Consider the following 19214-nt stretch of genomic DNA (forward strand, 5'->3'; position numbering starts at 1 on the left):
TTCTTTCCACCCAGGGCAGACCTGTAAAAGCACTACACCCTCTTCTCTCTCACTAACCCAGTAACAACTAACAATTAGCTCAGTGTCCTGGACGGACATCCCAGGTAGCTGAGGTGTGCCCATGACAGCGTGTTTGAACCTTATAAGCACAAAATTAAGTTTACAATAACAAGGTGTAGCAAATAAGCAGTCTTCACACCTTCACGCATACAGTAGACGTAATGTAAAACATGGGCACAATAGCACATATCAGAGCATCCGATATACCAGTCATGAATAGTATGAGAAAAAAAGGGAGAATATTCGATCGATAGCATCTCAGGTGTCATATTTTTCAGAAGGTTTTACTTTGTCATCAATGAGAAGTGATATGGTATTATGCAACCTCATGTTGCACCGTGTTCAAGGGGAGATAATATCGGACGATGATCTCATAGGAAGTGACGTGTTGATGCGGTGATGCTGGTGCCCAGATAAATTTTTGTCAGGAGACCGTTTATAAAAGCTAATTACAGTGTACACCCATTAAGCAGCCATTTGCTGCAGCAATGGCTGAAACGACTGACCAAGATCAGTCAGTGCAGTCTGTAGCAGACACTTCTGAGTTTTTAGGCTACATTCGGAGAGTAGTTCCAGTGTTGTTGGACGACGATGATCCAGACTTGGCAGCACTCCAAAAGGCGGTATCCGACAAGCAAACTATTGAGGTTATAAAGAAGTTTTTGAGCGATTCTCAATGTCCAACTCTGTTAATACAGAGAACATCGACCAAAGGTTATTATTATTTTTATTTATGTTTAATTATTTGTAGGTGTGTTATGGCTAATTGAAGAGGTGGAGTAAGTATTGTTGGCCAGAGCAGGTTATCTTGCCCCAAAACTGCTCACAGTAATGATTGGTCAACTCGTCCTAGTCCCATTTTACACTATAATTAACACCTGTTACACTTTATTGGTTATATATTTCAAGGTTGAGTGTTTTGAATGCTTTATTTACCACATTTGGAAAGTCTTGTGAGTCATCAAACTGTTCCGATTGTAAATGAATTCTTAAAACATTTAAAATCAATTTGTGGATTTCTACTTGCATGCTGCATTAATAATGAAAAGACTTCCATGACCCTTTGGGATATTGAAATAGCATTATGAACTGGATATTGTATTAAACACTTCAAACAACAGTGCTAAAGTTGAGACTGTAACCGATTGGTCTGACCACTTGGACATGCAGTGGATCATCAGGTGATACTGCATTTTAATACTTATAAAGCTCATAGCAGAATTTTATCACCTATGTTTGTAGACTCCGATAAACACCATTAAACACACCATTCCCTAAAGGCGATGTGTTTTTATATTCCCAATTTTGGACTAAATTATGTAAATATTCCTTTTGTTTATTATTATATAAAGATATATTTTGAAAACCATACATAACACTTGACAAACACCCCTACCCTCACCCATAACATTTCCTAATGTAAAATATATTAATTTGCATAAATACAAGTATATATATATTATAGTACTTATTACTCTTTTAAATTCTAACAACTTAAAGAGATATTTTTGAAATTAAAAAGGAAAATTCAATTTTTTTGTAAAACAAGGCCATGGGCATCAAGTCAAATTTTAAAACGAACACCCTGCATAATGCCTAAAATCGGCAGATTCATCACAGAGGTCAGTTCCTGTTTTGGGAGTTACAATTTTTATGGTCTTGGCAAAAAAATTAACAGGTTCAGTGCAGGTCCTGGGGTCACCGTCACACATGCAGACATGTCAGGTGTAACAGATTCGAGCACTGTGATTGACCAAAATAACATACTGCTTCATTGGGATTATCAGCAGAGTGCAAGGTGTGAAAATGCTGACACATGTACCTTGTTTTAAAAATAAAAATTGGAAAATGGTGCATTGATCTGTGGGCCTAAAACTGCAATTTCCATATATTGCTATTAATCACCCCACCCCTATTTAAATACTAGCCAGTTGGCGAGTAAATATAAAGTGCTGCTTTGCGCCTTGTTTTAAAGATAATAATAATCTCAGGAGACCAGTTTTGGTGACATAAGCATTTGGTTCTAAAGTATTTCACTGTTTATAAACAGACAATTGTTATGCAAATAGTTTATGCAAATATCCATCATTGTTTTAATATGTATGTCACAACTTAATTTTCCTTATTAACATGTTTTCAGATGAGGTGGCAGAAGGTGGTGCTGAGGTGGAGGGGACAACCACATACACCATTACTACTGGTGTCCAGTTCATTAGCTCCAAGGTGGCCAGGTATGTGCTGTATTGTAGTAGTCTCAAGGTTTAAAAGTAAGTGCATTACAAGGCTCGAACTTAAGCAGGGCTCACCCTGGATCAAAAATACCTGTAGCCAAAATATTAGCCAAATGGAATTTTTATTAGCCATATTGAAAATGCTTTAGCCAAATTTGTTTTACGCAGTACTGTTTATATATGAAAATGTATCTTTTTCAGCTAATTGTGTACAAACTGGAATAAATTGGAATAACAAAACCTCAATGGGGGTAGGGGCAGTTAATATATTACTTCAGTTTTTCAGCGGGGGTGGGGTTGGAATGGGGTTATGCAATATCCTCAGTTTGAAGCCCGTACCCATACACCCACCCCCACTTCTAAGGCCTATGACATTAAATTAACAAACATACAGAAATATGGGGGTGGGTGGATGTTTATGGAGGTTTTTTTTTTTTATTTCTTCCTTTTTTCCCAAATAAAAATTTGAGAGCTTTTTTTTTTATTATTATTATTTTATATATAGAGCTCATTATTTCTTTAAATAGCAATCTTTATGTTAGTTTGAATTGCTTTTTTTTTTAAACATTTTTTTAAAGTGACCCATCAATTCCCCACCCCAAACAATTTCATAATTTGTGCCATGTTGTTGCTGTTGATTTCAGCGTCGTGTTAAATGCTTGTTGTGATTTATGCTTACAAAATACCTCGGCTAAGAATGCCGACTTCACAGTATACTCCATTTATTAAAAAAAATCCCAACCTTCAAAAAAATTAAAATTTACGGTCTTCTTAAAATCCAGCTAACTTATTAAATGTCACCTCACAGTCTTACAAATTTATATCTAAAATTATCTAACAAATATGATTATTGTAAACTAATTTTATTCAGTGTACATTTAACTGCAATTTGTACAATTTAAATACTGCATTTTCATTTTCGGCGATCGCGATCTGCATGTGTGCTCTCGACCATGGGTACGAAATTAACAAAGTCAAAGGAATAAACAAAAACTGCAGTTAGGTATTCATTGATGCGAACAACTAGTTTTTTTTACAAATTTACATCAAGATTTACTTTTACGTAATCGTATTGTTTAATGTCTGCAACAATGTCTCTTGACATGAGGGTGTCGGCTGACCCTGAAGCGTGACGTATATTCGCGCCGAGAGCTTTCCTCAGTTCAGCCAACGAACGTTCTTCCTAACATTCGCGAACTATTTGATTGGTGATCGTCGTGTCGATTTGGTTTAACGTGAAGCGCACAAACCAGTTTAGCGAACGTTTTGTTTTCGTTCAGTCTGGCTAACTCATCCCTTGAGATGGCCTACATGTCTTTCGGCCCTGAACTGGCATGTGTATTCAAATTGACACGCATTGTCGGTCTGTTTTTATTACTTTGGTTCAATGATTTTACTAAGTGAAAATAACAAGTTACAGATCTTCCAGACATTGCTGTCATACATGTTGAATGCATGCCGTTAAAATTAATAACCGTGATTATTAACATAAGCAAACATTATAAGACCTACGCTGTATTCTGCACGACACCGTTTCTCGTTACCGGTCGCGAGATGGCTATTACGCTAATTGAATATTTGGTAGTATTACTAGTATTATTATGTTTGAGGTGTCGGATAGATTATGTAACCGTTTGTTCACATCAGAAGATAGAACATGGCTTAGCCAAAATTTTAGCCACTTGCAAATTTTATTAGCCATTTTTTGTAAAAATTAGCCAATGGCTAATTTGGCTACCGACAGCGCGAGCCCTGCTTAAGAATTTATCACCCATGGCAATTTTGATTTTTTAATTGTGCGGATGAAATGGCCCACCAACAGCAATTTTGAGCCTCCCTATATATGGCAGTTTGTTTTAAAAGTGATTTTTTTTCCTGGTCCCTTTTTAACCTTTAGACTACTGGATTAATTTTTAACAAAAACCACGTTGAGTGGGTACAAGTTTATAATTTTTACTCAGATATACTCTTCAAAAAAAGAAACGCAAAAGGGTACAAATGGGTTATACCTCCGATTTTATGTTTCCTACCGGTTCATGCTTTGTGAATATAAGGTCATTGCATGTCCCAAACACATTCCCACGGTTACATTCGATAAAACGCAGCTACTGTACAATAAAGTTCCAAAATGTGAATATTCGCAAAAACGCAGCCACGTGCAAACCATGTCACCACTGCACGTGCGTTGTCTGCACGTGCAACATGAACACCGACAGTATAAAAGTGCAGGGTGTTCGCTTGCCTGGCCTCTGTATCTGGCCGACAGTTGACAATCCAGGACATGCCACGTCTCAGTGAACCGCAGAGAAACAATGCCATCGGCCGACTAGACGCAGGCGAATCCAGAACGGCCGTTGCCAGGGCATTCCATGTGTCCCCAAGCACCATCTCCAGACTGTGGGACCGTTACCAGCAACATGGATCAACACGTGACCTCCCTAGATCCGGTCAACCACGGGTCACTACCCCAGGGCAGGACCGCTACATCCGGGTACGCCACCTTCGGGAACGATTGACTACTGCCACCTCCACAGCCGCAGCAATACCAGGTTTGCGCAGGATATCCGACCAGACCGTACGGAACCGTCTACGTGAGGTAGGAATTCGTGCCAGACGTCCAGTTCGAGGTGTCATCTTAACACCACAACACCGTCGACTCCGACTGCAGTGGTGCCAGATTCATCGACAATGGCCCCAACTGCGATGGAGACAGGTATGGTTCAGTGACGAGTCCCGATTTCTGCTCCGACGTCATGATGGAAGATGTCGCGTGTATAGGCGTCGTGGTGAACGTTATGCGGCAAACTGCGTGCAGGAAGTGGACAGATTCGGCGGGGGTAGTGTCATGGTGTGGGCAGCCATCTCACACACTGGCAGAACTGACCTGGTCCACGTGCAGGGCAACCTGAATGCACAGGGCTACATTGACCAGATCCTCCGGCCACACATCGTTCCAGTTATGGCCAACGCCAACGCAGTGTTCCAACATGACAACGCCAGGCCTCACACAGCACGTCTCACAACGGCTTTCCTACAGAACAACAACATTAATGTCCTTCCTTGGCCATCGATATCACCGGATTTGAACCCAATTGAGCATCTATGGGACGAGTTGGACCGACAGCGACAACCACAGCCCCAGACCCTGCCCGAGCTGGCAGCAGCCTTGCAGGCCGAGTGGGCCACCATCCCCCGGGACGTCATCCGTACTCTGGTTGCTTCAATGGGCAGGCGGTGCCAGGCAGTTGTCAACACACGTGGAGGCCACACCCAGTATTGACTCCAGATGACCTTGACCTTGGTGGTGTGTCCTATCACTTACTCACAATGGACTAGAGTGAATTGTGAACAATCCTGCAACATTTGGTAATTATCGGACTCACCATTCAATAATTAAATCAATTCTCCAAATGTTACGACAATGTGGTTTTGCGTTTCTTCTTTTGAAGAGTATATATTCACTTAAATATTTTATAAATACATGAAATAAAGTTCATATATGAAACGGTAAGTATTAATTTCGTGGGCTTTCGTAATTTTTATTATTTTTAGATCAGCTAATGGTGATTAAAATTAGGCAAAAAAATCGAAAAAGTTGCATTTACTTACGGGCATTTGTGGCCAGCTGTCCAGTACTTGTCCATTATTCCCAATAACAGTGGTTTTCTGACCAGATTTTTTTTTTTAAACCCAAACTACAATTCATATTGCAATATTTGGTGATTTTCGTTGTTGGTAAAACTATTAAATTTATTATCAAATTAGCTGTCACAATCAGCTATCGATCAAGCGAAAGTACTTGCCGAAAAAATCAAAACAAAAGCCACCATTTTGAGAAAAAAAAATCTTTTATTATATTTTCGTTTCCATTGAGTGTCGTGTGCAAAACGGTGGAAAATATGAATTGGGGAATGCATTGTATACAGTATAGTATGTCGACTGTTGTAAATTGGGGAATGGGGGAATGCATTGTATACAGTATATAGTATGTCGACTGTTGTAAATTGTATAGTTTACCTCTTGTAACTAAACTTGGTCCAGTGGTTGTCTGGTTTAGAGGGTTTTCACTGTACTTGGATAAATTCAGGGGTGGTTGATTTTTGTTATCTTAAGTTAGTATGTTTCAAAATTATAATTTTACTCTTTCTCTTGTTCTAGTATGGTGTTGGTTAAGAGAGGACCGATTGTTGAGGCTGACAAAGGCTTCCCTTCACAGCTGCGTGTGATGAACTTCAGTGAGGGGTCGCCGTATGAGACGCTGCATGCCTATGTCAGTAACGCCATGGGACCGTACTTCAAATCTTACATTCGCGAGACAGGAAAAGCAGAAAGGTATCCTGGAAACTGTTATAGTTGGAACAGTTGATTGGATTTACTAACCACTATATGTGGATTAGACATCTTGATCTGATGTTGGGGTTTTTTTTATTAAATGAATTGTGGATGACTTTAAGAAATGCATTGCAGTGCAATCTTATGGCTAACTAAAAATTATGTCACATCAGCTATTTTAAATTGCTTAGTACGATAATAGAGATGCAGCTCACGTCATAATATTTTAAGAGAATATAGTTAATTTTTTGCATGCAATGTACAATGGGAATCAGTAGAAAGACAATATCTAACTGGCTAACTGACGTCAATATTTGGTTAAATTCTGGTTAAAGTTACAAAATGACCATTTATTCACTTCTGCTATGGTCCCTGTGTTTGCAGACATCATGTAATATATGTTTGGAATATTTTGTTTGCATTTCCAGAATTTTATTTAAGCTTTGCAGTTCTAGTTAAAACAATATTGCATGATTTCATTGTATTAATTTTTGCATTGTTTCAACAGAGATGGAGACAAAATGGCACCGACTGTTGAGAAGAAAATTGCAGAACTGGAGATGGGCTTACTTCACCTTCAGCAGAATATAGACATCCCTGAGATCACCTTGCCCATCAACCCAGTTGTGTCAAGTGTCATCAAGAAGTGTTCCGAGGAAAACCGCAAGGCTAAGGTGGAGGACTTCGGTGATAAAGTAGAAGATGCTCAGTTTTTGAACAGCCTTCAGAGTGGTGTCAACCGGTGGATTAGGGAGATCCAAAAGGTACTGCTGCATGGTAGTTGGAGATAGTGGTGGGAGAGCAAACAGTGGAATATCATCTTAGTTTTTGATGATATTTTGCCTTGATATTAATTAACTTTACTTTAGTGTCATATGATTTCAGTCAATGCATGGATTTAAATCTTTATTAACACAAGATGAAAATCATTCAGAAAACTCTTCCTGTCCTTGTTCTTTGATAAACAGCTCCAGCAGATTATGCTAGAGGGACTCCAGACTGGTTTCTAAGAGAGGGTACAGGTCATGCTTTCCCAGAAAATGTAGTGAAAAAATAAATTTAGTTTTTTAAAGCCGTCTCACATTTTTCAGATTTTTGCTGACTAGGCATACACTCATGGACATATTGATAATTGTTATCTGCATATAAAGGCAAATCTTTTTCTTCTTTTTTCTAAATAGGTTACCAAGCTTGATCGCGATCCAGCTTCAGGAACGGCCCTGCAGGAGATTAGTTTCTGGCTCAACCTGGAGAGGGCGCTGCTGCGTATCCAAGAAAAGAGGGAAAGCATTGAGGTTGTGCTCACTCTGGACATCCTCAAACATGGCAAGAGATTTCATGCAACAGTCAGCTTTGACACAGACACTGGTGAGATAACTATTTTACAAAATCTTTCAAATAACGTTTTCTTTGATCTAAATTAAAAGAAAAACCAAGCTGTTAACTTTGAAAAGCTGTTGATAGGGATTAAGATTATATTGACTAAACCCTTATCATCAGTTCCATAGTAGATATAGTTCCCATCAAAAATAGACAGTTTTTAAGTACCTTTCTTACATAAGACATATTCAGTTAAGTAGCATGAAATTTCCATAGTTCTTTCACTCCATGAAAGTCTCCATGTTGACCCACCATACATTTCTGACCAGAATATGAATATACTTGAAAAGATTGCCTATGCTCAGTCGTAGAAAATATGGTCATTGAGTAAGTGACATTACTGCTTTGGTGCCACACTAATATTTTTTTAAATGGATCAGTTATTTAAAATAATTTTGTTTAATCCACAAAATATTCTGTTTACATACATAAGTCCTTATGATTGAATTGAAATTGTTTGTTATTCTATGGTAGACATCTCCTTTCATGTTATTATTTATTACATGCTGTAGGACTGAAGCAAGCTATGGCTACAGTGAACGATTACAACCAGCTGATGAAAGATTTCCCCATCAATGACTTGCTATCCGCCACCGAGCTGGACAGGATCCGCATTGCACTACAAGGCATCTTCATTCACCTTCGCAAGATCAGGCCAACCAAATATCCCATTCAGCGAGCCCTGAAACTCGTAGAGGCAATATCACGTGATCTGCAGACCCAGCTGCTCAAGGTAATGAGATGACAACATCTCTGGTAGCTGTCTTTTATTTTATTTAGACAATTTAAGTAACCAACATGCTTGTCAAATAAGCCAATAACTGGTGTTTTGTTTCTGATGCATTTTATGATAAATGTTCATTATAGATAATTATATTGATTGTGTGGAATGCCAGCTATCTGCTTTAGACATGTGTCCAATATTGCACTTTACTGAACATCCAGAATTAGTAAGAAAAAAAGTGAAATGTGAGAATTATATGCATTGTTACACAGCAAACACATTATTACTATCATGTTTTAAACATGTTAGTCTGTAGTTATATGATTAGCAGTAAAATTATTTGAAACATGATGGGCATACAATAAAATATGCATTCTTTGTTTTTAGGTGCTTGGTACCAGGAGGTTGATGCACATCCCATATGATGAGTTTGAAAAGGTAAAATTTGTTAACTTAATAAAATTACATACAAATTAAAAACCTCAACTTTTTTGTAATAAATGTATGAAAATGAGGAAAACAGCATCACATGTAGCATGCCTTTTAGAGATTTTTTTTTTTTAATATTGGGAAAAAACCCAGCAACAGAGCAAAAGTGATGGCAAACAACATTTATAGTTCTTAAATTGTAAACATTACATAAATATATAACTTTATAGCAGTAATATTGAATTAAAATGATTTTTGGTGATGATGATAATAATATACTATTTACATAGTACATAGGCACTGCAAATTGTTACGTTAAACTAACAACTGCCACTCACAGCTGTTTTAATTCCAAATATAATCTCATCTGATTTTTCCTGTAGGTGCTGAGTGCCTGCTTTGAGGTCTTCACGATGTGGGATGATGAATATGACAAGCTTCAGGGCATGTTGCGTGATCTTGTCAAAAAGAAGAGGGAGGAACATCTGCGCATGGTTTGGAGGATAAATCCAGTTCACAAGAAACTGCAGGCTAGGCTGGATCACATGAGGAGGTAAGTGATCTGGAAACGTACATAAAAAGATATTTTAATGTCAGGAACTAAAGTTGAAACCAGCTTGAATTTGTAGTCCTAACTTGTAATTTTTACAGTTTTATGAGTGAAGTTTTCTTAAGTATTTTATTAGTATACTGTTACTTTTTACTTACAAATGACTGAATATTTGTTGTACTTTTTAACTAACTGATGTTGTTTTTGTTTTTTTATAATTTTCTACTGAGTAACACAAAGTGTTCTGATGTGGGGTGGGGTTTTTTAATGGGGTTTTTTCCAACTCTGTGAAATGAAAGGTATTGTATAGATTAAGTTATTAATGCATTCAGACCCAACTTACCAACTGAAAAGGTGGGAACTTGATGGTGACACGAGGAGTGAGAATGGCAACCTGGTAATAAATTAGTTCAATACTTAAATACAATAGACTTTAAAACCAGAATACTTAATTACATTAAACTTTGATTGCAATAGTTTTAACAGCTTACTACACGTGGTGTTTTAGATTCCGGCACCAACATGAGCAGCTGCGTTCCGTGATCATGCGAGTGCTGCGTCCATCCACCAGCAAGGGGCGGGCTGGAACTCCAATGGTTGAGGAGCCAGACAACAAAGATCCACTTGTCGATGAAGCAGCTGATGTTAATGCCATTGAGGTGAGAAGAGGCAAGATTTAGTTGGTTGAGTGCTCCCTTGAGGTGCTTGTGTCGCAGGATCAAACCACCTCAGTGGATCCAGTCAGTTGTTTTTGTGGGGTTTTTTTCTCATTTCAACCATTCCACAACAAAAGATCAAAGGTCATGGTATGTGCATTCCTTTCTGTGGGAAAGTGCATATAAAAGAAAAAGATCCCTCTAATGACTAAATGTCAGAATTACCAAATGTTTGACATCCCAATAGCCAATGATTAATTAATCAATGTGCTGTAGTGGTGTCATTAAACAAAACAAACAAACTTTAATTCACTACCTGTTCCATATTAAAGGAAAATATTTTGGTGACCGCTCACATAAATTATTTCTTGCTAATTGTATAATTATATTTGAGAAATTATGAAAGTATTGTGTCCAGAGCTTCTTCTTTTTTTTTGTAAATATGTTGTGTTGAAGTTATTGTCAAACTGCACTGGTCATGCCATATACATTTTTGAAGTACTTTGTAAAAAGATACAGATTTATGCATGCAAGTGACTAGTTAAGAGAATGAGATTTTTTTTTTTTTTTTTTGTAGGAGGTGAATCTTGCATATGAGAATGTGAAGGAGGTTGATGTTGTGGACACGTCCAAGGAAGGAGCAGAAGCATGGGAAGCAGCCATCAAAAGGTAACAACAGTGAAAACTTTTATCATCTTCCACATGTGTGCATAGTATTCTGTCAGTTTTCAGGGCAGATTTAGCTCAGTCGGCTGAAGCTAACCCAACGTGCTTGCATCGCAGGATCGAATCACCTCGGTGGATCCATTCAACTGATTGTTTTTCTTCTAGTTCCAATCAGTGCACCACAACTAGTCAGAGAATGTGGTATGTGTTTTCCTGTCTGTGGAAGAGTGCATATAAAAGATCCCTTGCTGCTTGTGGACAAATGTAGTAGGTTTCTACTTATGACTACGAGTCAGAATTACCAAATGTTTGACATTCAATAGCTGATGATTAATTAATTAATGTTCTGTAGTGGTGTCGTTAAAAATGTGTTCTGTCATTACATCCTAGAATAGTTGGTGGTGATTTAATGATGGTGTATAATGTTACCAGGCAGTCATCATTTACTTTATCAGTTATTCATCTTGTTTTCTCTGGACATTGAGCGAGAAAATAATGTGTTTGTGAACAAGAGGTTTTAGATAACGTAATTAAGTAAACTGACTGCGGATATATTAATAATGTGATTTTTAACAGTAATGTCTTATTATTTCAGATATGATGAAAGAATAGATAGAGTTGAAACCAGGATCACAGCTCGCTTGAGAGACCAACTGGGAACAGCAAGAAATGCAAATGAGATGTTCCGGATTTTCTCTCGCTTCAATGCTCTGTTTGTGCGACCTCACATTCGTGGAGCAATACGCGAGTATCAGACACAGCTGATTCAGAGAGTCAAAGATGACATAGAATCCTTGCATGAAAAGTTTAAGGTATTAATACATTTTTTAGTATGTTGTAGTTCATACAATTTGGAAAAACAAAGAAAGAAACATAGCATTATTTAATGGTAAATGGTCATCATAACATAGTTTGTATTCAAACAAAACATTTTACTTACACATAATAATAATTTACCTAAATAGTGAGTATTATCAGGCTCCATGCTTGTTAAACTTTTTAAGTCTTAGACTCAAGATTATTAATTTCGTACAAATCAAATGTAGTTAAAATGTGAACATATCTGTTGTCTTGAGTGTATAAGCTTTGACCCAGGTTTCTTTTCTGCATTTTTATTTTCTTAGCATTTAACAGTTTTGATGGATTAATTTTAAATGCAGATTGTTTCATTCATCTTTGATTTTCTTCTCTTTCAGGTTCAGTATGCACAAAGTAAAGCCTGTCGGATGAGCAAAGTGCGAGATTTGCCTCCAGTGTCAGGATCCATCATCTGGGCAAGACAGGTAATTTAACTATAATTTATTATTAACAATATAATTTTGTGATTAACATTTTCAGAGTAATTGGGTCAAGGTTACATTTAAAGGTAAGGGTTTATCTTGATCCTATGATCCCAGGACATCTTGGAAAGGATTATGCTCATGTTGCTTGCTTTACTATATCAATCTTGCAGAGGATGTAGGTGGCTATTCATTTTCTTTTGACACACAGGATCAATTGCAAGTTTTAATAAGCTAATACATAAATATCTTTGACACCCAATAGCTGGTGTGTTTTTCATACTGGGGTGTCGTTAAATATTAATTAATTCATTATTCCTCAGATTGAGCGTCAGCTGAATGCGTTCATGCAACGTGTGGAGGATGTTCTTGGCAAAGGCTGGGAGAACCATGTGGAAGGACAGAAACTGAAGAATGACGGTGACAGCTTCAGAGCTAAGCTCAACACACAAGACCTCTTTGAAGACTGGACAAGAAAGGTATGCAGCAATAGTCTTCATTGAGGTTTACAGACCATAGTATAAAACTGATACGTATAGGATTATCAAGTACACTGAGTTAGCAAAATTTAACTTGTTAAAATTTGATTATATATACATATAAAAATGTGTCAAATTTAGAGAACTATTTTTTAATATAAGCTGAGTATTTATGATAATGTAAACCATCTTATTTTGTCATCCATTAAAGGCTTTTGTAGGAGATATCGTTGGCACTATTATTTGCGATAACTTCTGTGATATTCTAGGAGATATCGCTTCTTTTGTTACGTCACTGTATGTTTCAGCGCTAAACCTATCATTAGTGACGTCACGCCACTGTCGTTCTGCTAGATAACGAGTCTACCGCTGCCAAATATAGTGACATTCAACCCACATTACTGACATTGTTTACAATTATCACAAATAAAAAGAATGATAAAAAGAATACACCCTCGTGTTTTGTGATATCATAATTTATCATCACAAGACACTTGGAGGTATCCTCTATATATTGCTTGTTTAATTCTGCTTTTTGCACATAGACAGTTTTTTTTAAGAAACCCAGTGGTTTACCCTTCTTCTTTTTTCAACTAGTTACAAAACAGTTACCCATTAATTTAGAGTTAAGTTTCATTAGTTAGAAGAGTATTTTGGCTATGAAAACCTCAATGTCTTATTTTTCTTTTTCATGACAGGTTACAAATAGGCAGTTGAACGTTGTTGGAATGATTTTTGAAATAGTTTCTCAAAGACAAGCAAACAAGGGAAATGTCCTTCGACTTGTGGTGAACTTTCAGCGTGAAATTATACAGCTCTCAAAGGAGGTACGTGACAAATATGCAATTTATTTAGAAACTACATTAATATAAACTAAAAAAATTTAAATTGCATTGTTAGTCATGTCATACACAGAAAGAAATAATGTTGTATAACTTAAAATAACAAGCCAGCGAAATCGTTTTACTAAAAAAAAAAATTGGATACATTGGAGGTAAAAAGCTGATTTTTTTTTTTTTTTACATGATGCATGCTGTTGGTAATCCTTATTGTTACCAGATGAACACAATGGGCCAAATTCACAAAGCCCGTCTCTTAAACACAAAGATTTAGGTATTGTAAATGTCTGTAGTTACATGTGGATGTTTAAACATTGTAAATGTCTGTAGTTGCATGCGGATGTTTAAACATTGTAAATGGCTGTAGTTGCATGCAGATGTTTAAACATTGTAAATGGCTGTAGTTGCATGCGGATGTTTAAACATTGTAAATGGCTGTAGTTACATGCGGATGTTTAAGTATTGTAAATGTCTGTAGTTACATGCGGATGTTTAAACATTGTAAATGTCTGTAGTTACATGCGGATGTTTAAACATTGTAAATGTCTGTAGTTACATGCGGATGTTTAAACATTGTAAATGTCTGTAGTTACATGCAGATGTTTAAACATTGTAAATGTCTGTAGTTACATGCGGATGTTTAAACATTGTAAATGTATGTAGTTACATGCAGATGTTTAAGTATTGTAAATGTATGTAGTTACACACATGCAAGATATAAACAGGCTTTGTAAATTCAGCCCATTATGTTTTGCTTGCTAAATAGTTGACGTATATTTCCATCACAAGGTAGTCACGGATGATAGTCAAATGTGCTCAACTAATTTTGTAAAAAGAAGGAATTCAGATCGTGTCTTTTTAATAAAATATTGGGTCATCTTATTATGATTTGTTAATATATTTTAATATATATTTCTTAGGTGCGCAACCTGAGATGGCTTGGATTCCGAGTGCCATTGGCCATTGTGAACAAGGCTCACCAGGCCAATCAGCTTTACCCATTTGCCATTTCTCTCATTGAAAGTGTTCGCACATACGAGGGCACATTGGAAAAGGTTTGCATTAAAAGAAAATACTGTGTTTGGCATATACACTGTTTATTGACTTCAATTGTTTAACATAAGTGGACCTGTTAAAAGATATTTATACATTTAAGTTCATTTTTTATAAATCTTGGTGTCAGTTGTAAAAAAAACAATAAAAATTTATGATTTAAAACAATCCTGTGAGGTCAGCTCTTGGCAAATCCATTAAATTGTTTTGTTCCATCTGTTAAAAGTAAACTTTTTGATATAGAACCACGCAAATGTTGATAAAAAGACATAATTTTAAAACATTTTTAAATTTCACTTTGTGAAATATTAAGTGCTTACTTCAATTTATGTTAGAATAGTAACTTGTTGATTAGGGGTGTTTTTAATGTTTGTTTGGGTTTTGGTTTTTAGGTTTATATAACTTATTTAATTTCAGGTTGCAGCTAAGCCATCCATTTCTCTTTTGCTGGCTGGTCTCAGAAAGGAGGTTCAAAACCTGGTAGCTGATGTAAGAATTTTATTTCTTTAAGATCATTTAGAGATTATGATCTAACATAAGGGATACCCAATAACATAGATTTATACTTACTGAAGAGAGAAAAACAAAGATGAATTTTTTTCAAGAATGTTTAAAACCATTCATACAGTTAGTGTCATTCATTCACAGAAGTTAGTCAAATATTTATCATTTTAATAATCATATTGTTTGAGTCAAACGAAGTATTTTTGATATATTCTAGCGGTGTTTTTGGTACGATAATTGTGGATATTGTAAAATGCAGGATGTCTTTGTTGCAGGGATGTGCTCTGGTGTGGGAGTCATACAAATTGGATCCTTATGTGCAGAGACTGGCAGACACGGTTTTCAATTTCCAAGAAAAGGTAACCACTTACTTACTTTAGTTAGATGACTAGCGTGTGATGTTTTATAATTCATCAAGAACTTAGTGTATAATTTTGTGAATTCCATTAAAATAGGACAAAGGCAAGTACACTAACATGATTTTCTTTGTTTTTAATTGTTAGTGATTGTGAATTTAAAGAGTAAAGTCAGTGTAGGATATGTTTCTGAACATATATGTGATTTGAATTAAACACATTTAGTACTTGTTTTTTGTAAACTTTGTTTTTCAATACAATATATCTGTTTAGGTGGATGATCTTCTTGTGATGGAGGAGGAAATAGCCCTGGAGTTACGGGCCCTGGAAACCTGTGCTTACAATGCCAGTACATTCCGCGAGATTCTGAGCAAGATTCAGAAATCTGTGGACAACCTCAGTTTGCACGCATTCTCCAATTTACCACAATGGGTCTCAAAGCTGGACGAAGAGGTAACAGGGCCAGTGATCTTGTCAGCTTTTACTATAGTTTGGTTTTGGAGCAGGGGTATGGGAGAGGATACTGGAAATTTGTAATGCATTATACTTCAGTTAGAAAGAAAAAAAAATTGATAGAATGTGTTTATTATGGTTTTCTATCTGATTGAAGACAACATTCTGTTTATGCCAGGAATATTTCTTTTTGAGAGTTATTTTGTGTTCCTAAAACAATATTTAAAAAAAATAAAACTTGGTTAGTAACTTTTATAGTTATTAAAATAGAGCAAGTTTTGACTCTTGTCATATAGATGTTACATTGTCATGTTTTGTGTTAAGGGTGGGATTTATCTCAGTCGGTTGAGCATCACCTGAGGTGCTTACGTCGCATGATCAAACCACCTCGGCGGATCCATTTAGTTAATTGGGGTTTTTCTCATTAAACCAGTGAACCATAACTGGTCAAAGGTTGTGGTATGTGCTTTCCTGTTTGTGGGAAAGTGCATATATAAAAGATCCCTTGCTGCTAATTGAGAAATGTAGCGGGTTTCCTCTGATGATTACGAGTCAGAATTACCAACTGTTTGACATCCAATTTCTGATGATTAATTAATCAATGTGCTCTAGCAGTGTCATTAAACAAAAAAAACTTACGATAATGAGAAGAATGTATTTACCACTGTATTCTGTCTGATTAAAGACAATATTCTATGTCTAACTTGCAGGGTTTTTTGTGGCAGTTATTTTAATACCAGTGGATTTTATTAAGTCTTCCAAAACAATAAATTAAATATTTAAAAATAAAACTGTGCAAAATTTACTGTTATTAATAAAATATTTATAGCAGGTATTCACCGTTTTCATATAGATGCTATATTGTCATGTTTAATGAGACAGTATTCTACATGTGTTTTCTGCTGCTTCAGGTTGAAAACCAGCTTGCTGTCCGACTGGAAGCTGGTCTGGACGCGTGGACAAAATGTCTGCTGGGCAAGAAGGAAGAGGAACAGATGGAATCCTACATGGACACCGACACTGAGCCAAAACAAGTTGGTCACAAACTAGGTGGTGAACCACAGATCAAGGTACAGTCTTTTTTCTTTTTCTGTTCTGTTTTGAGGGTGGGGTCGTATTGTAAAACAAATTCAAACAGTTTTCTTATATTGTAGAGTGAAACTTGTCTAATCGCATCATTCCTGGGATCTAAATTTTGTTAGATTTAGACAGGATCCTGTGTTTTAGAGGGTCACATTTTAAAATTGAGAAATTTGGGACTGTGAAACTTTGCAGGTTTTGACAGGATTCCGGTTAGTGGAGGGGCTGGTTTAGACAGGTTTCATTGAACACTTCTTTCATTAAAAAAAATTAAAAAATGTTTTCCCAAAACCATTTAATGGTACATATACAAACAATTTATGGAATAAGCAATATTGGTATTATAGTATTTACATTTAAGTTTATGTTTTATATAGTATTTTATCAAAAGGTAAAAAACAGGAAAATAATGCATAATTTATTTTGCTTTTAATTATTATTAAAAGTAGTTTTTTTGAGTCTAGCTCAATTGATCACTCTTGATTTTTCAGCCTTTCATCCATGAATTGAGGATTACGAACCAACTGATTTATGTCAGTCCTCCAGTTGTTCAAGCACGTTCCAACATCATGCAGGAGCTGTTTGCGTGGGAAGCTGTCATCACAAGTCTGCCAAGAATACAACACTCCAGATACCAGGTTTGTTGCAGTGTTGCCTTGTGATCTTTCCTTAGATTTTCAGACGACAACTTCAAACAAAACTTCCTAAGTTATTGGTATTTTATACTTGTTTGTTCGTGAATTGCTTTCATGTATTTTTTTATATTTTTTTTTTATTAGTGTCCCAATTTCAGTTTGTTTATTAGTGTCCCAAGTACAGTTAATATTATAACACTATCCCTGAAATATATAATTATAGCAAATAGCTGTTATGTTTTAAAAAATATTGCATTTATTCTTTTTTAGAACTAAATGTATGGAGTTATGAATTGTCGTATCATCTGTCATCATTGTCTTCAGTAAATACATTGTTAGTTTTAGTAAAGAGGTGATCTGTTGATTACTCTTCCCGTGAAGATAAAATGAAAAGTGTTTGTGCTTTCATGTGATTTGTTATTTAGGTTGGGTTGGAGGCTGAATCTGCTTCTGAGACTGCCTATCGGAATGTGCTGACCAAGTTACCACAGGGATCTCTCATCCTCGAAGATGCCTACTCTGCCATTGAGAAGATTGTGCTGGAATTCAACAACTATGTTACCGTAAGTGTTGCTCTTGTAATTACTTATTATATTCAGGGGTTCTAGAATATTTTTAAAATTCACTTGCCATAGGGCCAGTGGATTTGAAAATTCACTGGCCATGGTGAAAAATTCACTTGCCCAATTTTTACTGTTAATAAAACAAACAAAACAGTAAATTAAAATAATTAACTTTTTAAATGTCCATTTTTCATACTGAGATCATGTTTAGTCAATTTGTCAATTTACACAACAGATAGGCTCATTGGGCATGCTTTATGGTTTGTTTAGAAAAATATGCAAATAATTTTCATCAGTTTAGAATAAAGTTACCGTACCTATTAAAATTTTAAAATAATTGTTTCCACTAAAACCACCGAAGTTATAAAAAATAATCCATGTTACCGACATATTACAACAATTAACAACATTATTTATTTACTTATGAATGGGAACTCACCCCCACCCCCAACCCCTCAAAAAACAAAAAGAGAAAAAGAAACAATTAAGAACCTTTATTAGCATAAAGTGTACATGTATTGCAGTTTCAGGCTCCCCCCCCCCCCCCCAACACACTCGCACACTCCATATTAATAATAATTTTTCAATTTGGGTACTTTGTTAAATTTATCTATTTCATGATACTGTGTTCCTAAGCTTTTTAAAAAACCTTTTTGTAATTTATGTCATATTTTATAAATTAAATTAATAATTTACATGTTTAAAGAATTTGTAAATAGTGGCATGCAACCTTTAAAACTAATAAAAGACTGGTTACCGTTTTGCATATTATTAGTATTAGAGTAACAAATCTTTGCATTCCAGTGTCAAAAACAAAAAGGCGGCAAAACAATGAACTTTTGTTTTTCCAATGTTTACATTTTATAACTTTAATAAAGTTATGTCAATAGGTATATTGATGTCATGGATGGGTCAGAGATTACTGGTGGCCAACTATTTGTTAG

At 35.9% G+C, this 19214-nt stretch overlaps 1 protein-coding gene across 1 annotated transcript in view; it reads left to right on the forward strand.

The window, feature by feature from the left end:
* The first annotated feature begins 457 nt into the window (after positions 1–457).
* LOC121371212 (cytoplasmic dynein 1 heavy chain 1-like) overlaps positions 458–19214 on the forward strand; it is an 83118-nt gene continuing 64361 nt past the window's right edge. The window contains 21 exon segments of the mRNA XM_041496935.1: positions 458–774; positions 2201–2291; positions 6450–6623; positions 7132–7387; positions 7805–7991; positions 8516–8736; positions 9115–9165; positions 9540–9709; positions 10215–10365; positions 10940–11031; positions 11624–11840; positions 12225–12311; positions 12632–12787; positions 13486–13614; positions 14547–14681; positions 15097–15168; positions 15459–15542; positions 15813–15992; positions 16904–17062; positions 17564–17710; positions 18133–18270. Coding sequence (XP_041352869.1) covers positions 549–774; positions 2201–2291; positions 6450–6623; positions 7132–7387; positions 7805–7991; positions 8516–8736; positions 9115–9165; positions 9540–9709; positions 10215–10365; positions 10940–11031; positions 11624–11840; positions 12225–12311; positions 12632–12787; positions 13486–13614; positions 14547–14681; positions 15097–15168; positions 15459–15542; positions 15813–15992; positions 16904–17062; positions 17564–17710; positions 18133–18270 — 3123 coding nt within the window. The 5' untranslated portion in view covers positions 458–548.

This window comes from Gigantopelta aegis, chromosome 4 (genome assembly GCF_016097555.1).
Source record: "Gigantopelta aegis isolate Gae_Host chromosome 4, Gae_host_genome, whole genome shotgun sequence".
Classification (NCBI taxonomy): domain Eukaryota; kingdom Metazoa; phylum Mollusca; class Gastropoda; order Neomphalida; family Peltospiridae; genus Gigantopelta; species Gigantopelta aegis.